Source organism: Garra rufa, chromosome 5 (genome assembly GCF_049309525.1).
Source record: "Garra rufa chromosome 5, GarRuf1.0, whole genome shotgun sequence".
Lineage (NCBI taxonomy): Eukaryota > Metazoa > Chordata > Actinopteri > Cypriniformes > Cyprinidae > Garra > Garra rufa.
The window spans coordinates 50,374,684-50,392,642 of record NC_133365.1 but is presented as its reverse complement, the minus strand read 5'-3'; the positions used below and the strand labels follow the sequence as shown (position 1 = coordinate 50,392,642).

The 17,959-nt window shown below is 32.8% G+C and overlaps 1 protein-coding gene across 1 annotated transcript in view; it reads right to left on the bottom strand.

The window, feature by feature from the left end:
- Window positions 1-17,692, bottom strand: part of lifra (LIF receptor subunit alpha a) — a 31,645-nt gene extending 13,953 nt beyond the window's left edge. Inside the window, exons 1-6 of the mRNA XM_073841021.1 lie at window positions 17,557-17,692; window positions 5,770-5,905; window positions 5,019-5,161; window positions 2,535-2,688; window positions 1,753-2,025; window positions 399-529 (exon numbers count right to left, since the gene is read on the bottom strand). Of these exons, the coding sequence (XP_073697122.1) occupies window positions 399-529; window positions 1,753-2,025; window positions 2,535-2,688; window positions 5,019-5,161; window positions 5,770-5,836 (768 nt within the window). The 5' untranslated portion in view covers window positions 5,837-5,905; window positions 17,557-17,692. The remainder of the gene's footprint in view (window positions 1-398; window positions 530-1,752; window positions 2,026-2,534; window positions 2,689-5,018; window positions 5,162-5,769; window positions 5,906-17,556) is intronic.
- Window positions 17,693-17,959: the final 267 nt, after the last annotated feature.

The window sequence follows — 17,959 nt, the reverse complement described above, 5'->3', positions numbered from 1 at the left end:
AGCATGTTAGAATCGTTTCTGAAGGATCATGTGATATTGAAGTAATGAAGGAGTAATGATGCTGAAAATTCATCTTTGCATCACAGGAATAAATTACATTTCAAATTATATTCAGTTCTTCATTAATTAGTTCACTGCATTTTTGAACAGATAAATGAACAGTATTTCTATTGATATAATCTTACCACAAGAAATGGTATAAATAATTAAATTAGAACAGTAATTGAATTCTTGGATTAGCAGTAAAAATATACATTACATTACACATGTATTCTTTTCCATCTCATTTAATGTGGTTTGCTGTTTGGGGATCTTTTTATGTACCGAGGACATTACGGTACCAAGAGCCAAATGGGCTAGCGTGTGCGGTCAGTGGTTCTTGTGTAGTGTGTTTCTTGCCTTCCATTAAGGGTGTATTTAGTGCGGCTGCGCTTTATTCTCAAGTGAGTGTCTCGTCCTTTCTTCCAAGAACATTCTGCGGATGCCAGGTCCCGCGTCTCGCAAACCAAGCCCTCATCGCCCGGCGGATCTACAACAATTACATACAACAAAGCCACATGCAAGTCGCTCTTTAACACTGCACAGCAATCATCCAGTGCCAGACATTATGCTAAAAATGAACACTCAAATTTTCATGCTTTCTGAAGTTGTATGAGCATTTCACAATGCTGGATTGAAGTTTATAGCTCACATATCATAATACTTTAGCAAACTGCTTTAAAGAAAAACTACAGCCACTTTCATTCATATAGTCCATCATTAATGTGAACAAGAAGACCCAAAAGTTTGATTCAGAATATTAAACAACATAAAAAAAGAATTAATTTTTAAAAAATTACATAATTATTAATGAATTCTGTATGTTTGTGCAACTGCATTTATTTGATCTGAAGTGCAGCAAAAACAGTAACATTGAAATATTTTTACTATTTAAAATGACTGCTTTTTATTTAAATATATTTTGAAATGTAATTTATTCCTGTGATATCAAAGCTGAATTTTTTGCAATGTTACTCCAGTCACATGATCCTTCAGAAATCATTTTAATATTCTAATTTGCTGCTCAAAAACACTTATTGTTAAAAACAGCTGAGTAGATCTTTTTCAGGTTTATTTGATGAATAAAGAAGTTCCAAAGAACAGCATTTATCTAAAACAGAAATCTTTTCCAACAATATGAATGTCTTTATCATAACTTTTGTTCAATTTAAAGCATCCTTAATAAATAAAAGAACATATTTATAATGATGTATAATTGTATAACGATACAAAAGCTTTTTATTTCAGTTAACGCTGATTTTTTAATCCCGAAAAAGATTTACTCAATGGTTTTAAATATTGATGATACTACTACTACTACTACTAAAAAATTTCTTAAAAAGCAAATCAGTATATTAGAATAATTTCAGAAGGATCATGTGACGGGAGTAATGATGCTGAAAATGTAGCTTTGATCACAGGAATAAATTACATTTTCAAATATATTTAAATAGAAAACAGTTCATTTAAATTGTAAAAATATTTCAAAATTGTAACCTTTTTTGGCCGTACTTTGGATCAAATACAAGTAGGCTTGATGAGCACAGCAGACTTCTTAAAAAAAAAAAAAAAAAGGAATTTTACTGTTCAAAAACTTTTGACTGGTAGTGTATATAAAAATTTTTAAAATCTTGCCGACCGCATACTTTTCAAAGGTAGTATATGTACCTTTATTAAATCTATAACATTACTATATATTATTATTAAACTTACAGCCGACAAACACCACTGCTCCTGTGAGGGTCAGCAATCGGGAACAGCAGACCACATTGGTGCCCGTGTTGGCAGACGCTGGCAGGTTGATTACGGTGATGGCATATGTTCTTCTGCTCAATCGTGTGGCGCTCATCTCTTGACCCCGGTACATGATTTCTTTGAAATCCTGCTTCTCCTTAACAATACAGCAGAAGCTCATGTTACTGCCCACAGTAACCATCTTATCTTGGGGAAACATGTAAGACTCAGACTTCTCAGGAATATCCGACCCTAGAGACAAAAGGATGAGATTTCAGAAGTTTGGTTTAAATAACGACTCAAATGTATCTTTCAAAGAGGAAATGTTTTCTAGTGCATCTAGATTATGTTCTTACCAAGCATAGTTTTCAAAACAAGAACTCCACACGTAAAAAGAAAACTACATGGTACGAAATTAGATCACTGGCATTATAATCAAAGGATGTGTCTACATTTAAAAGCCAGTTGCTATTTTTGTCACACTGCACAGCTACTCCAGTGATGTTATTTCCCTGTCTGTCTGAATTAAAGGGTTTTATATCCCATATTTATGAACTGATTAACAAATAAAATTCATGGTATAAATTTAAATTACTTCTGACTGTCACAACAGAGGCATAACAGGATAAAGACAGGATTGCATTGCTTGGGATGCTAAAATAAGTTCTCAAAACAAGGGCCACTAAATGCCATGTTTGTTTGTGGGCTGGTTTTGGAAAAAAAGGTTTCAAAACCAGCACCATTTTGGAAGTTTTTAGTACCTGGTATGGTCTGAAGTGGGCTCCACTGGCTGAGCGTCTGCTGGTTTCGTGCTCTGATGCGAACAGAATGAGAAGTGCACTCCAAGGGAAATGGTGAGTGCCAGATCCAACTATGCAGTCCTGTTATAGGATCTGCTTTAACTGCCAACGTCTCCTACAAATTAAGAGAAAATTTACATTCATGCATTTGGCCAAAGATTGTATCTTTAGTGACTGCATTTACATTTACATGCTCTACATTATGAAAACCAAACAACTATATAGATCCTTCATGTCTTAAAGGGATAGTTCACCCAAAAACGAAAATTCTGTCATTAATTCAGTGGTTCAATTAAAGTTGAACCACTGATGTCACATGGACTATTTTGTCAATGTTCTTGCTACCTTTCTAGACCTTAAACATGGTAGGACTCTGTCTATGCAGAGTCAGAAAGTGCTTGGGTTTTCATCATAATATCTTAATTTGTGTTCCGAAGACGAAGGAAAGTCTTACGGGTTTGCAAAGTCATTTGGGTGAACAATCCCTTTAAAGTCAGCATTTGCAACCCAATATACATCTGTACCAATATTTAGTGACAAGTTTAAGTCAGGACTTGATTAAAACCATCTGCATTGGACTGGATGGTAAAAGTGGAGTCAGAATAGAGTTAAAATAGTAAAAATCCCTTTTTCCACCCATAAGAGAATTCCTGGTAAAAACCAACATTAGTCATGATTCTGCAAATAAACAGATAATATATGCATATTATGTATCTTGTCAAAGCAAAGTTTGCAATAAATGTTCATGATCACAAATGTTGTGACTCCCCTCATTGTTGGTTATTTTGGCTTATAACTTTTAAACAAAGAATTTTTAAAATCCCTATGGGAAAAACTAACCAAAAAATAAATAAATAAATAAAAAAATACTTCCAGAATAAGAGTCACTGAAAAGCAGATAGGTATTTTTGCAATCTTTGGAGTTGAATGCGAGTTTGCAAGGATGTAGAGACTGAAAGTCAAATTTGCTCTCCAGAACATCTCATAATATCCAAAAATGCTTTAAAAAAAAAAACAAAAAAAAAACTGTTATTAGCTTTTAATCGCAGAAAACTCAATTGCATTAAATCACATTAGAGCTGCAAAACGATTAGTCACGATTAATCGATTTAAAGTAAAAGTTTGTTTGCATACTATATGTGTGTTTACTGTGTATATGTATGTGTATATGTATGTATGTATATATATATATATATATATATATATATATATATATATATATATATATATATATATTTATTTATTTTTTATTAATTATATAAAAATACACACGCATGCACACACACACACGTATATATTAAAAAAATGTGTTAATTGTGTATAATTTATATTATGTGAATATAAATATTTTACATATAAGTCTAACATATTCTTCCTTTATATATATATATATACACGTGTGTATTTGTATATACACACAATAAATATACACAGTACACGTGTACTTAATTTTTTATTGATATGCATTGCTAAGAACTTCATTTATAGGCGATTTTCTCAATATTTAGATTTTTTGCACCCTTAGATTCCAGATTTTCAAATAGTTGCATTATTTATTCAGCTTTCAGATTATGTATTCAGATATGTGGTCCAGGGTCAAATATAGCATGCAAACATAAACTTTTAATTTGAATTGATTAATCACGACTAATCGTTTTGCACCTCTAAAAAACGAAGTTTCTTTGTTAAATATTGGAGAAATATCAACAAGAGCTTGAAACAGCTTTATTTGGGCTCTCGGTTCACATTTTCCCACCAGCGTAGATTAAAAAGTCTTTTCATAAGCAGAGCAAGTTATTACTTTTTAATGAAAGATTTGAAATAACATGCACTGATGAATTGTAAACAAGGAAATCCATATTGATTTCATGATGACTTATGAATATTCTGCATCAAATACATCTTGGATCTATCGACAGTCTGTGGCATGCTGTCGATTACCACAGGAAGTCATTTCGACTCGTTCCTCGGTTAAAAGGGAACTGTAATGCAATTACAATAAAAGGCCAGCAGCCATTATTTTCTGTGGTAATCAACACGCTGTCAACAGAGTTGCATTTAACCCTCACAATTCCTTTTAGGGTCGAGACACAATGATAAATCATCCCAATAAGAAAAGGAGATTTTGCAATATGGAAAAACTAACATAGACCAAAAAAATGACTGTTACTGCTATCATAACATGCATGTCTGAGTTCTTTAATCACAGTCGTTGACTCATGCGAGACAGGAAAACAGTGAGTGGGAAAACTGGTTTCAGAGTATTTACATTTAATCTCTTGTTATTGAACTGAGGGTGGAACCATTTGGCAATAGGATGTTCCTGAAATGATTCCCGTCGTTCAGTGCTTTATGGCACACATTCAAATGCATATTTCAACACCAGCTAACTACAACACAGATTAACAGTTGAAATGACATAAGCAGGGGTGTAACAGCGCTTACATTCAGCACCACATTCATCAGCTCGGTGTGGAAAATCTCCAGGTCAAAAAGCGATGAGTCACTCTGCCAGGTCAAAGAGAGAGTCTGTGCAGGTAAATCTGGATTTAGGGATAAACCACGAGGCACAGGAAGTTCGCCCAGACCTGTAAAATTACAAAGAGAGGGACAAAGACATGACTAAAGGGTATTCAATTATAAAGCTTGGTGGTCAGATGATGCAAGGTTTCGGTACATGTTCTACTGTTCAAAAGTCTGGGGTTAGTAAGATTTTCTTTAAAGAAATTAATACTTTTATTCAGCAGGGATGCATTAAATTGATTAAAAGTGACTGTAAAGACATGTACAATCTTACAAAAGATTTCTACTTTTAAATGAACTCAAAGGACCCTAAAAAAAACTATTTTTAACATTGATAAAAAAAAAAGATGCATCTTAAACAGCAAATTGGATTGATTTCTGAAGGATCATGCGACATTGATAACTGGAGTAATGATGCTGAAAATTCAGCTTTGCATCATAGAAATAAATTATTTTTTAAAATGCATTCAAATAGAAAATTAGCAGATTTAACTGTTTGAATGAAAAAAAAAAAAAAAAAAAAAAAACATTTAATTGTGGGTGTTAAAACCACACCAAAACTTAAATTAAATCAGAGTTACAACATGTTTCATTAACGTCATATAATCCAAGTTAAACCTAAAGTGACTAAAGAATTCTTGAAAACGTCTTGATGAATCTTGATGACACTCACCGTTCTGTCCGAGGGAGCGTTTGACCCCGAGGCTCAGCAATAGAGCCAGAGTCACCCAGCCCTGCATACTGACCAAACCAGAACCACTTACACAAAAATCAGAATACACTTGAGGCCTGGAGAACAGAACTCGCACCTATAACAAAACACAAAAACAAGAGATTAAAGATATAATTCTGAATGGAGTAAATTCTTATATTTGTAAAAAAATCTCTCATCAGGAGCGTTAAATATAATCTGAAAATAAATAAATAAAAAAACAATAACAGCTTGCAATTGTGATGAAACCCTACCAGTCAAAAGTTTTTAAACAGTAAAAATTTAATGTTTTTTTTTTAAGTCTCTTCTGCTCACCAAGCCTGCATTTATTTGGTCTAAAGTACAGCAAAAACAGTAACATTTTGAAATATATTTACTATTTAAAATAATTGTTTTCTATTTGAATGCATTTTAAAATGTAATTTATTCCTGTGATCAAATCTGATTTTTTACCATTACTACTCCAGTCACATGATCCTTCAGAAATCATTCTAATATTCTTATTTGCTTCTAAAAAAAAAAAAAAAATTAATTTGTTGAGCATAATTTCTTTAATGAATAGAAAGTTCAGAAGAACAGCATTTATCTGAAATAGAATCTTTATACATTTTTTTATTATCACTTTTGATCAATTTAAAACCTGTCAAATCCTTGCTAAATAAAAGTAATACTTTCTATAATTTCTTTAAAAATGATACAAATAAATAAATAAACAAACAAAAGCTTTTTTTATTTCAGATAGATTCTGATTTTTGGATCTTCCTATTCATCAAAGATTCCTGAAAAAGTGTACTCGGCTGTTTAAAATATTGATGATAATAATAATAATAAAATAAATAATAATAATAATAATAATAATAATAATAATAATAATAAATGTCTCTTGAACAGCAAGTCAGCATATTAGAATAAATTCTGAAGGAATAAAATACATTTTAAAATATATGTTTAAATAGAAAATAGTTATTTTAAAGAGTAAAAATATTTCAAAATCTTACTGTTTTGCTGTACTTTGGATTAAATAAATGCAGGCTTGGTGTGCAGAAGAGACTTCTTTAAAAAAATCTTAATTTCTCTTTATCACTAAACATTTGGAATGGCACAAACGTTTAACGCAAATCTTACAAAAACATTCTGGGGTCAAATTTTACTCTAAAACCCAAAGAAATAGAAATCCGAAATTACTGCAGAAAGATAACAAAGCCTAATTTTTGAACCATTTTGTTTTAGGACCATTAACATTTTCCCATCTGAACATTCATTTTATTAGTTTTAGATATTTTTACTCAAGATTTATAAAAATAAGGATACCAAAAACCTTTGTTAAAAACCAAAATCCAAAAGGTTATCAAGTTAACTTTAAATAAGAGTCATGCCAGCGCTTTTCCCCACTTTTGGACTGTCACCATTGACATATAATGCAACAAAGATTTGACTAAATATCTACCAATCTTTGTATAAAAATAATGATCTGAAGTCATCATCTTTTTTTTTTTTTTATCATTTTGAACCCCCTCTACAAAATTCTAGATTACTCAAATATTCATCCATTCGATTTCATGACTGTTTTTCTTTCTTCAGAATGTTTTTTTTAACAAATTTGGTTGATTTCTGATCGTAAACCAGTTATATTCCACTGACCGTTTCCTCTTTAGTAATGTCTCTTTGTCAACAGCCTTTTTACAATTCTCCCGCTTGTTCACACTCTCCTCCTCCCTGTCATAAGCGTAACCACCCCTACAAAATTGCCTTTTTAGGTATTGATGTATAAACAGTTATTATCACACAATTATCAACAGAGCTTCTCACAAAACGCTTAGGGCACCTTAGCTTACCGCTACCTCTGGGATCCTATTCACTGAAAAACCAGAATTTCCAGTCCTGTTTTTTCAACCTTAAATCAAAAACAAAACAACTAACTGAGATTTATATAATGACATGCTCTTATGATTGACTGCAAAATTATACTGGTATTCCGGGACTGGCATTAAGATGATCTAGATCCTAACCGTCATCATTTTGTTTATTTGAACAGAGAATTATCTAAGTTAATAGCAGTAAAGTATGAAGTGCCGCAAGGATCTGTCTTTGGCCATCTGCTATTTCCAATACACATGCAACCCCTTGAAAATATTATTAGAAAACGGGATAAGTTAGCACTTTTATGCAGAAGATATTTAGTCATTTCATCAAGATCAGAAGAAATTATTCAAGTTTGCGTTAAGGACATAATTAATTGAATGACAGTTGATTTCTATTAAATTTTCAATTAGAGATATCACTTACTGGACCAAAAACCTGTACATAGAAGCCGTTAGAATACAATTTGCAACTAGAAGTAGCCCATGCACTGCTACTTTTTTCTCTGCAGTGTTTTATTATACAACCACATGTGAATCATTAATTTACATGTTACAAAAATAGCCTTCTTCCAACTTAAAAAAACACTGCCAAGCTATGGAAAATGTTATCCGATTCTGCTGCAGAAAAGCTAGTTCATGCATTCATGACTTCTATGGATTAATGCAATGCACTATTAGATGGCAGTCTTGCATCCTCAAACAAGCTACAGTTAGCCTAGGTCAAGAAAATACGGTCATATCACCTCTACATTGACTACGTTCCACATTACAGTACAGTATTACTTGTACGCCCCAAAAATAGATTAGTTCCAGTGTATTTACCACCGTTTTATCACGCTACAATCACACTTTTTAAGGGCACAAAACTCTGGACTCTAGAGCATTTTTGCATGCATGTGGTTCCTAAACTCTAGCACTACCGTTCTAATAATCTTCAGGGCTTAGACACACTCTCCCATTTTAAATCCAGATTAAAGATGCATCTCTTTTAAGTTAGCCAAGCATTTATATACCTTCATAACCTTGTGCTACAGTTATATCAGCTTTTTTAAATGATCTCCTTGTACTTCACTTACATCTGATCAAATGCACATCAACATTCTTCAGCTCGGGCCAAACACATAATTTTTGCTTGGTTTGAACAGCAGCTGCGCTAATTATTTCTCTATTTGTTTCTCTGTTTCTGTCAAGGGATTGACATCCTGTGGTAACTAGGAATTACACTTCAGTCTGGATTTAGAATACTCGAGAAGAGATGATGCCAACCCCTCAGAGGACCTCTGATGATGCCAGCCTTGAAACAACATACAGCACTACGAAATTTTGCTACAAGTTTGAATAGTGTTCATCGTCTGTTTGATTACATCATTACTACTGATTTTAACATACATCTATGCCATATTGTACATCAACTTGACATACAGTATTCACCACTAGTAAGCTACTAAATATACTGTAGAAACCTACATTTTCTGTACAGCTGCTTTTCAAAGATTTGTATTGTGAAAAGCGCTACACAAATAAATTCAAATTAAAAAAACTTGAATATGAACAAAAGCTACAGTATGCAAGTTGCCAGATTGAGGAAACAGAATAACAAGCACAACTGACAATAAAAGGCTATGAGTCTTACACTGGAAGTTGATGAGTTGCTTTAAGTTGAAGAAAAATCCAATATGCGATAACTTGTTAAATAATGCAATATTTGATATGTGATACGATGATGCTTACAGTGCCACATGCTCAGATGAAACTGTTTTACTCAGCTGTTACCGAGTCAGATCTGTCAACTTCTGTAACTATCTTGTGTCATATATAAATGGTTATTTATATGTATACATGCATGTATCAAGAGCTCCTGTAAAACCACAACAAATTCCTTGTGTTTGAACACATTTGGTGAAAAAAAAAAAAAAAAAAAAAAAAAACACTCATTCTAATATAACTACTAGCTTACATGTTTCACTTTTTGTGAAAAGTAAGCACCCCGACATTAACTTCTGACAGTGAACAGTAGTGTTTTACTCTAGCATTACATAAAAATGCATTGCACATTAGGTGCAATTATTTTAAATAATAAAACAGAAAAATAAAACACTGCTTAGTCTTCACTCTATGAATTTATATTGCACTAAAAGTTATTTAGGCAAGGGCAGTGAGTGATTTTATCTGTGTCTTTTGGTTCATGGCACCAAATATTGCAAGCTGTAGTGATATGCATATTGCGATATGTACATTTGCGGTATTTTGATATATTGCACAGCCCTAATCCAAATTTTAATATACCACCTCAGGTCTAGGTTGGGTAGAATCTGTGATCTCCGAGCCAGTTCATTTGCTGGCTTCCATGAAATATACTGTGTTTTTCACCAACTGGCAACCCAGCATGCCAAAATACTATTATGTATGTCGCAACATTTATTTTCTGTTAAGCTGCTTTGAATATGTATTGTGAAAAGCACTAGATATGAATATCGAAATGCATATCAGATCAAACAATGCCTTTTCTTGTCAAGATATGTTTTTAGTTGTTTTTAGCATGATAGTTCACTTGATAAGATATCTTATCAGCCAAAACAACACAGAGTACTGAGGCAGAGAAACTGTGGCACGATGTTGGTTCGCATCATGAGCATCTTATCAGCGCAGGACATTCCAAAGTGAACACACAAGGGTGCAAATACAGAATCACATTCCTATGAAAGATTAAATTAGTACAAAGCTGCAGCTCCTACTGAAGCAAGGCCGTTAAAACAAATGAAAAACTAGATTTTTCTGACATTTTTACAAGAATGCTGGACATTGTGGTTGGCAGGACTTTGTGCAATCAAGGTCTAAGGTCTCCTGGCTTTTGGCATATTTCTGTGCGGTTTCTAGGAAGTTACTTACTGCTTTCAATACAGCATGTCTTTTGCACTAATGTTGTGTGACAAGTTACCCACCAAAGTTTAATACTTAACAGGTGTTAGAAAGAACCTCTGACTACCAATCTAACAGATTCCACAGTCCAAACCAGTCAAGTTATTTTTTAGAAGAAAAATAAGCTAAATGGATCATAAACAGGCAAAGTTGCAGCTCTTATGTCAGATCTGGTCTTGGGTTACGATGCCAAATGCAAGTTTAAACAAGTCTCCAAACACGGTCCCTCCCGTAAGCGAATCCCCAAACACCACCTCATACTGAAACTGAAGCCATTTCACTTTTCCAGTAAACTGAAGTCTGAAAAAAAATATTGTATGCAGAAAAAGAAACCATTCAGAAGCCAAGAAAGAAGAAGAAAATAAATACATTTAGAAGAACAGCAAATTTTGGCTATGCAAAAAAAAGAGAAAAACTATAAAAACAGAATAACCAATAAACATTTAGTGGTGATATCTGATTTAGAAAACTCTGAGCAAAAATGTAAGCAAAAATGTTTACCTTCAGCAAGTCCAGCAATGTTCTTAACAACAGACCCAATGCACAGACCAAAGGATTATAGAGAAAGCGACCACCCAGAACACTATCACTGTGCATGTGAGGTTTGCACTCACATTTTCTTCAGAAAATATAAAAATCTTGTTTAGGGGGAAAAACTGACTAATTGATGAGTAAGGTTGACTATATTTTAACTTACATATTTTTAATTCTTCTGAGTGAGCAGCAGCAGTCCACCATTAATGCTTTTTGCTGTAGCTGCTGGAGATATACAATGTCAGTGCTAAAGAGGCATCACAAGTGTAGTGTTTTGGGATGCACCAACAAACATAGAAGTCTCCATAGACTCCTATCTAAACCACTGAGGACATGCATTCATTTTTGAAAGAAATGTCCTATAAGTTTGTGCTAATCATTTTATGCTGAACTGGCTAACAAATAAAAAAAAAAAAAAGTCAGTTCAATACTTGATTTTCGCAAAGGTTGATTCTGAAAGAGGGATCAATACCAACGACACCATATGTTGCCATTTTTCTCTCGCTGTGTTAAAATAGTTATGCAGCTAAAAATACCTACGGTTCTTAAATGTTGAATAACTTTTATCCGCTAATCCAATATGAATGCATAATGCGCACATTCTCCTCTTTTCAGTGATATCAGCGATTCAGAGGCTCCGTAGCCAACGTGATTACAACATCACATTTCCTCAGCACTGATTCGTCAGATGAAACCAATGCATGTCATACCAGGGACAACTGTTGAAGCTTAGTCCCACATGTGCCCAGATTGGTTCAAACTATCATCCATTCAACCAATAAACATTTTGGTCTTTTGAACCACCAATTAGCATGTTTCTTTGGAAATTTTAAAAGTTAAAGTAAAATTAAAGCGCATCAAAAAGCGAAAACAAACACAATATAACACATTTGCATGACAGCACTCTTTGAAAAAGCACAGAAAAACACACGACAGAGCCCTTTGACATAACGCAAACCAAAAACAAGGATAAAACAGCAGTACATATTGAATAAAGCACTGGAATTTAGGTTTTCGCGTCGCTAGACAAATGTTCTGGCAAAATTGATTCCAAAGCAGAATACAGCCAGCGGTTGTTATATTATACAACTAATACTCATAGTTTGTAATGATCATTTGCACTATTTTTTTCTGTTGCACTTGGCATATTCTCATTTTGTGTGTAATTACTACAGTGTTTATTGTTCATACTCAGATTAAGAATATTTCTCTGAAAAGTCACTTTTCTTTTTTTTTTTTAACTGTGTTTTGTTTTTATTTAACATTGTTTCTACTGTGATTTTACTCCTGAAACATTTTTGGACACATCTATATTGTCAAACTAAATAGGCCTGTTTTTCACTGAAAGGCACCGATAAGAAAATTGTAATAAATGGCAATAACTTGCTTGGGGAATGTTATAAGTAGACACAATTTTATTTGGAAGTGTAAAACACCTAAATACATACTTCAAAACAACACAATTGTTGCTCATTTTTTCCTAAAATTCTGGAAATTTACTAATTTTTTTGAGAAAACTAAAGTAAAATTGTGACTTTAAATTAGCATAAACTTCCAGTTTTTCTGTTTGTAATGATAAATTGCAGTTGATGCCGACTGCTAGAATAGGTCTGAAAACAAAAACAAAGAAAAGTACAGGTGCATCAGGTGCCTCAACAATGTTCTAGGTCTTTAGGGTTTAAAGGGACCAAAAAAATAGTGTGTTTTGGCTTGGCTCATACTCTAAAAGTGGCAATTTTAACAGCTATAAAATATGTTTTTTTTATTTTGTATTTTGAGCTTCAACTTCATGTACACACTCTGGAGACATCAGAGATTTATTTTACATCTTATAAAAAGGGGCATAATAACTCACCTTAAAATGAACAGTTTGCACTGTAAAACTTTGGAACAGGCATTAAAGGGATAGTTTACCCAATAATGAAAATTGTTGAATAAAGTCATTATTTTTGTCATAACATTACAATTGAACCACTGATGTCACATGGGCTATTTTAACAATGTCTTTACTACCTTTCTAGGCCTTGAACATGTAAGTTCTCAGATTTAACCTAAAATATCTTAATTTGTGTTTCCGAAGATGAACAAGATTTTTACAAGTTTTCATTTTTATGTGAACTATCGCTTTAAGACAACCCATCAACTAGTCAATTCCAGGGAATCAAAAAGTGGTTTTCCATTTAAATATCCTTTTTGAACAGGATTCTCAATATTGACTTTAAATCAGGTCAGGGCACCATGCGCCTAACGGTAAAACAACCCATCCCATGTGTTTGCAGACCTTGTTTGCGGTTTTGTTTGAGAGCTCACAATGGTCTTGCTGACAGATCTCTTTAATACTCCACTGGCTGGAACTGCCAGGGGGCAAAGAACAGGAAAACAGATATTGAATTTTTTTTTTTTTACGAAAAAAAGCTGGAAAACAATACCGCTTCACCTAGAAACCCCAGGCTCACTGCCAGCTAATTTCCTTGCATCACCAACCTAAAGTCATGATTGGAAGGAATCTGAGATAAAACATGTTTACAGTCTCTGAAAGGTTACCACATTTCTCATCATAGTGCTCTAATCATCCAAATATAACAGCCCACGCATGCCCAAACCTCAGCAGAGCTCTGGAATTCAGCGTTTGCATTGGCAGCAACCGTGGGTCTTCCGTGAAGTGTGAAACTTCAGTGTACAATGGGAATGTTGTATTGAATGTTTGGACAGTCGGTTAAACATTCAAGTTATATAATTCTCACATTTTTTTTGTTTAAATACATTCAAGCTACCATTAGAAAAAGTGGTTATTAATGATTTAAATAACTTTCTATTAGGATATATTTCAAAATGTAATTTGTTCCTGTGATTCCAAAGCTGAAATTCTGATCTGTCAGAAGACATTTTAATATTCCGATTTGCTGCTCCAAAAAACATTACTATTATGAAAACAGCCGAGCAGAATTTTCTCAGGTTTCTTTGATGACAAGTAAGTTCAAAAGAACAGCATTTATTTGAAATCGAAATCTTTTGAAACAATAAAAATGACTTTATCATCACTTTTAATCAATTTAAAGCATCCTTGCTAAATATTTCAGATAAATGCTGATCATTGGATCTTTTTTATTCAAAGAATCCTAAAAATGTACTTAACTGTTGTAAATATTGATATTAATAATAAATGTTTCTTGAGCAGCAAATCAGCATATTAGAATGATTTCTGAAGGATCATGTGACACTAAAGACTGAAGTAATGATGCTGAAAATGTTTGACCACAGGAATAAATTATATTTTAATATATATTTAAATAGAAAAAAGTATTTCAAATTTCATTTTTGTTAACACAATTATAGCTGAAATTAAATAAAACCTAAATATTAGATAAAGCACATACGGCAACTAACAGAAATTAGTTTAAGGCCAACTAAAGTAACTGGAAATAAATAAAACTAAAACAAATAAATTAAACTTCATATCTAAAGAATCAAATAAAATAAAAATAAAGCAAAACTAAATTACTAAAAATTAAAAATGAAATGATAAAAAGCTCATAAAAAAATATTAAAGTTATCATAGTATATAACTAAAACTGCAGAGCCTGAGCTCCAAACATTTCTTTGGAATCCATGAAGGCTCTGACAGAATTCTTATGTGGTATCATCATATACATGTTTTTTTTCAGAGCTATGAACAGACTCAGATGCCTTTCTTTCCCACCCAACACATTTACACATGCTGAGAACAATGGCAGTCTGTCCAGAACAGCGCGCTGTAATGGCTTCCTTCCTCCTATATCGCACAAAACTACACAACTGAATGACTCTCACTGATTCATAAGACGCCTAAACCGCTAGATAAAGAGATACACCAGACACACTGGAGACAAAATGTAAATAAGGGAGACCAGTGTTATTTATAATTTTGATTAACAATAGTTTGTTGTTTTCAGTAATAATGCAAAATATAAATATTAGATGGAAAAAAAAAAACACAGAGACACTCTCAGATGTCATATTATCGGTCCACCAGAAAATGAAATCCTGTCATCATTTCTGAATCCTCATGTCGTTCCAAAAATGTAGGACTCAGAGATGTTTGGCATAATGACAGTTTCACTCATCATTCACGTCTCACTTTAAAGAAATTCAAGTAAATGTTGACTGAGTCTGTCAGTCGATAACAACCTGCCTTAATTTTCCTGAGTAAATGATGACAGAATATTTAGGTCTCGAGGCCAAGGCCACAAGATCAAGACTGCACTTCTGCTAATTATGGCCTTGTGGTTCTGTTTACTTACAGTTCAAAAGGACCTCACATGTACAAAAGTGTTGTGTAATAAGTTACTTACTCACTGATTCATACGGTCAACATAAGCAAGGCTAATAGGTGTATCATTAGAGGAAATTGTCCTGTAATTGCTGACAGAATAATTCCTTCTATTGTATAGTCAAATTTGCAACAATGCTATCAAATCATCTATATAGCATTTAAAAAGTGAGTCTCACTTTACAGGAACCAGTTAAAAGTACAATGGCACTGTTATACACCATGATGCTGGAGTACCACAGATGTGAGTAACAGCAATCGTTCGGTTTGCTTTTAGTACTATGGTACACCACAGTCGTTCTTTTAGGAATGGTGAAAACTACAATTGCTATTGTTTTTATTACGCATTTACTGGGTAACTTGGAAAATGCAAAGTATTCTGGGTTATAATATAAACTGACAAAGCAAGATGTCAGATATTAGTTTGCAATAAATGCTTTACCAAAATAGCAGAGAAATGTAAAAAACGCAGAATAACGTTTTAAAAATATGTACAGCTATAAATATATTAGATAGACAGATACACCTGCTGAGAATTAAAAATAGCCAATTAAAATGGATAAATTTCCTTTAATTCAAGTCATTTTCTGTTTGAATATTTTTTTAAATGTAATTTATTCCTGTGATTTCAAAGCTGAATTTTTAGCATCATTACTCCAGTCACATGATGATCCTTCAGAAATCATTCTAATTTTTCAGGTTTCTTTAACAGAAAGTCCAGAAGAACAGTCAGCATTTATCTGAAATATAAATCTTTTGTAACATTATAAATGTCTTTATTGTCAAGCTTTTAATGATGTGTATAACGTTTCAAAAGCTTTTCATTTCAGATAAGTGCTGATCTTTGAATCTTTGACATTTTTTAAATTTTTTTAACTGTTTTAAATAATAATAATAATAATAATAATAAAATAATAATAATGTTTCTTGAATAGCAAATCAGCATAAGAATGATTTCTGAAGGATCATGTGACACTGACGACTAAAGTAATGATGCTGCTGAAAAATTAGCTTTGATCACAGGAATATATACAATTTTAAAATATATTCAAGTAGAAAACAGGCATTTTAAATAGTGTTTTTTTCCCAAGATTTGACTGTTTTTGCTGTACTTTGGATCAAATTAATACAGGCTTAAAGAAACATTAAAAATCTTACTGTTCAAAAACGTTTGATTGGTAGTGTCGGTAGTTCAACCATACAGCTAAACAACTCAGTAAAAAAGTTATTTTTTTCAGCCCAGAGCTGATTGAATTTCAAGATGTGCACAGAAATTAACTAAACTCCAACACATTTAAAGCTACAATTAAATAAAAACTAAATATCAGAAGAAAAAAAACGAAAATTGCCAATGGCAATTAACAGAAATTAGTTTAAGACCAACTGAAATTACTAACTGGATAAATAATAAATAAGTAATAAAATAAATTTAAATAATATTTAAAAAATAAAGCATAAAACTAAATCACTAAAAATTAAACTAAAAACTAGTACAACAGTATGTGAGTATAGCAATCATTCAGTACCATGGTGCTACCATCTGACATCAGTGTACTATGGTACACCACAGTATTTCTTTTAGGAATGGTGGTGTAGTGATAATGCTTAAAAATACAATAGTTATTGATTTATTACACATTCACTATGTAACTTGGAAAATGCAAAGTATTCTGGATCAAATATAAACTAAGCAACACGTCAAATATTAGTTTACAATAAATTATTTACCAAAGCAGCAGAGAAACGCTGAATGTAACGTTATAAAAATACGTACAGCTATAAATATTTTGAATACACGCGCTGAAAATTAAAAATATTCAATTTAAACGATACATTTGCTTTAATTCACCTCATTTGGTTAAAAAAAGTAAGAAAACAGCAAAATTCAAATGTCTCACAATCAAACGGAATGGCCTTGTCCAGTATTTCCACGATAATTGCTTTAACTAATCTTATAAATAACGTTACGTTATGAATTTCACCGCGAAACATGTCGATACGTCAAATGAATCCCTAATATAACTCGATATATTCACAAAACAAAAACACAAACGTCACAAGTCGATACAGATAAACACGGAGAATTTCTGACGTTAATAAACAAACATGTTCCCAAACTCTTACCTTGATGTTTTAGTAGTCTCACGCCTTCGAAATCACCCGGTTATATCCATTAAATGAGCGATACGGTGTGTTTGGATTAATAGCAGCACATGGCCTTCCAGACGAGTGCCTAAACTGGGGGAACCGAACCGGATTCCCAGAATCTCTCCTGAATTGGATCGTAGTGTTCTAATACTCGTTTATTATGCGACAAAAACTAGCCTTCCTCCAGAGGGCGACTGTCGGCTCAAGATGGCATCCTGCGCATTCATATCTCAGCATGTTTTTGTCTTATTAAAGACGTTTGTATGCTAGTGAATATAATCGTTTAAACAATTAATTTAACTGATTTAATACCTGACACGTAGATCGAGTGATCTTTCTAAAATTATTAGACACAACGCTGTTCTCGCTAATCACACTC